The sequence below is a fragment of the Salmo salar genome, chromosome ssa17, assembly GCF_905237065.1.
Source record: "Salmo salar chromosome ssa17, Ssal_v3.1, whole genome shotgun sequence".
Taxonomy (NCBI): domain Eukaryota; kingdom Metazoa; phylum Chordata; class Actinopteri; order Salmoniformes; family Salmonidae; genus Salmo; species Salmo salar.
In genome coordinates, this window is record NC_059458.1 from 32,405,838 (window position 1) to 32,408,337 (window position 2,500).

At 47.0% G+C, this 2,500-nt stretch overlaps 1 protein-coding gene across 7 annotated transcripts in view; it reads right to left on the minus strand.

The window, feature by feature from the left end:
• Positions 1–2,500, minus strand: part of LOC106594521 (general transcription factor IIIC, polypeptide 3) — a 21,424-nt gene that overhangs the window by 8,714 nt on the left and 10,210 nt on the right. For all 7 annotated transcript variants that reach the window (XM_045699481.1, XM_045699480.1, XM_045699478.1 and 4 more), the window contains exons 10-14: positions 2,290–2,461; positions 728–930; positions 520–621; positions 307–442; positions 43–185 (exon numbers count right to left, since the gene is read on the minus strand). In XM_045699481.1, coding sequence (XP_045555437.1) covers positions 43–185; positions 307–442; positions 520–621; positions 728–930; positions 2,290–2,461 — 756 coding nt within the window. The remainder of the gene's footprint in view (positions 1–42; positions 186–306; positions 443–519; positions 622–727; positions 931–2,289; positions 2,462–2,500) is intronic.

Below are 2,500 nucleotides of genomic sequence, written 5' to 3' on the forward strand. Positions count from 1 at the left end.
GGAAGTGAAAGTGCCAGAGAACGCCAGCTGGTTCCTCTTTACCTTGACGTCATAGAAGGAGTAGAACTCCAGAGAAGAGTCCACCAGCAGCTCTGCCTCTTTAAAACGCTTCATCTCACACAGCGTACACACACACCTCACCAACAGTAACCACCAGTCTTCACGAGACAACACACTGGTCTTACCTGGGGAGGGAGGGAGGGAGGTGGAAGTGAGTAAGAGAGAGAGAACATTGCTTAATGGTTTCTGTCTTTGGGTCTGTAATCTCTCAGTACATGTGTAATATGTGATGAATCAGAGTGTTACCACTGATGTCCTGGTAGGCTGCTTCCTGGTCATCGATGTCTGACACCAGGTCCTTAGACACCTTGACCAGACGCAGGTGTCTGACCCCCGACCACATGCTGGCTCTGACACACACCTGGGCCCGCGTCATAGCCACCTGAAGGACACAACACAGTAGGAACAACATCAGTGTGTGTGTGTGTGTGTGTGTGTGTGAGAGAGAGAGAAGCCTACCTTCAGCAGCATAGCCAGCATGGTCAGCATGGAATCCAGGTAGTCATCCAGTCGGCCTTGAGAACGCAGGAGAGTAGAGCGGTGCAGCAGCAGCTTCAACTCCTGGACCACACACACACACACACACACACACACACAGGGATAATCAGTACACACACCCTGACACCCTCCCCTCCCTCCCTCCCTCCCCCTCCCTCCCTCCACCTGCCTGCTGTGCTGCGGAGGCGTCCTGTGCCAGTGTGTCTGGGTCGTACATGGGCTCCAGGGCCTTGAGGGCACAGAGAGGTCGACCCAGCTGCTGCTGCAGAGTAGACAGACACAGCCTGGCCTCTAGGTGAAGAGGAGCCATCTGTACTACCTTACTGTAACTCTTCACTGCTACCTCCATGTGTCCCAGCGCCTTCAGACACTCTGGAGGAGACATGGAGACACACATTACATTACATTTCAATACATTACAATACATTACATTACAATACATCACACTACATTACATTACATTACATTACACTACATTACATTACACTACATTACATTACATTACATTACAACACACTACATTACATTACATTACAATACATCACACTACATTACGTTACATTACATTACACTACATTACGTTACATTACATTTCAATGAACACTTTAGGAACTGTTGAGATGATGCCGTTATAATGCATTACTATGACGCCGTTGTAACGCATTACTATGACGCCGTTATAATGCATTACTATGACGCCGTTGTAACGCATTACTATGCCGTTATAATGCATTACTATGCTGTTATAATGCATTACTATGACGCCGTTATAACGCATTACTATGCCGTTATAATGCATTACTATGACGCCGTTATAATGCATTACTATGACGCCGTTGTAACGCATTACTATGCCGTTATAATGCATTACTATGCCGTTATAATGCATTACTATGCCGTTATAACGCATTACTATGACGCCGTTGTAACGCATTACTATGACGCCGTTGTAACGCATTACTATGACGCCGTTGTAACGCATTACTATGACGCCGTTGTAACGCATTACTATGACGCCGTTGTAACGCATTACTATGACGCCGTTGTAACGCATTACTATGCCGTTATAACGCATTACTATGACGCCGTTGTAACGCATTACTATGACGCCGTTGTAACGCATTACTATGACGCCGTTGTAACGCATTACTATGACGCCGTTGTAACGCATTACTATGACGCCGTTGTAACGCATTACTATGACGCCGTTGTAACGCATTACTATGACGCCCGTTGTAACGCATTACTATGACGCCGTTGTAACGCATTACTATGACGCCGTTGTAACGCATTACTATGACGCCGTTGTAACGCATTACTATGACGCCGTTGTAACGCATTACTATGACGCCGTTGTAACGCATTACTATGACGCCGTTGTAACGCATTACTATGACGCCGTTGTAACGCATTACTATGACGCCGTTGTAACGCATTACTATGACGCCGTTGTAACGCATTACTATGACGCCGTTGTAACGCATTACTATGACGCCGTTGTAACGCATTACTATGACGCCGTTGTAACGCATTACTATGACGCCGTTGTAACGCATTACTATGACGCCGTTGTAACGCATTACTATGATGCTGTTATAACGCGTTAGAAGACCTGTCAGGAGGTTCCTTTTATGCATTATTATCATCTCATAATGATCCGGACAAAATTACAGCCAGTTTGAGACAGTTGACTGTGTGTGTGTGTGTGTGTGTGTGTGTGTGTGTACCTACCAGCGTGTCGGAGCCAGACAACAGCCAGGTTGTATCTCTCAGAGCAGACCAGAGCAGAGAGGAGAGGCAGGGCTGAGTTGTACTCTCCCTCGTCCAGGAAGGCCTCAGCCACGTCCAGGTACAGATCCCCCAGCTCCTCTGGGCTCTGCTCCATCAGAGACGTCAACATGGACTGGGGGGGTAGAGAGGATGTTACAATGTCCATTTATAC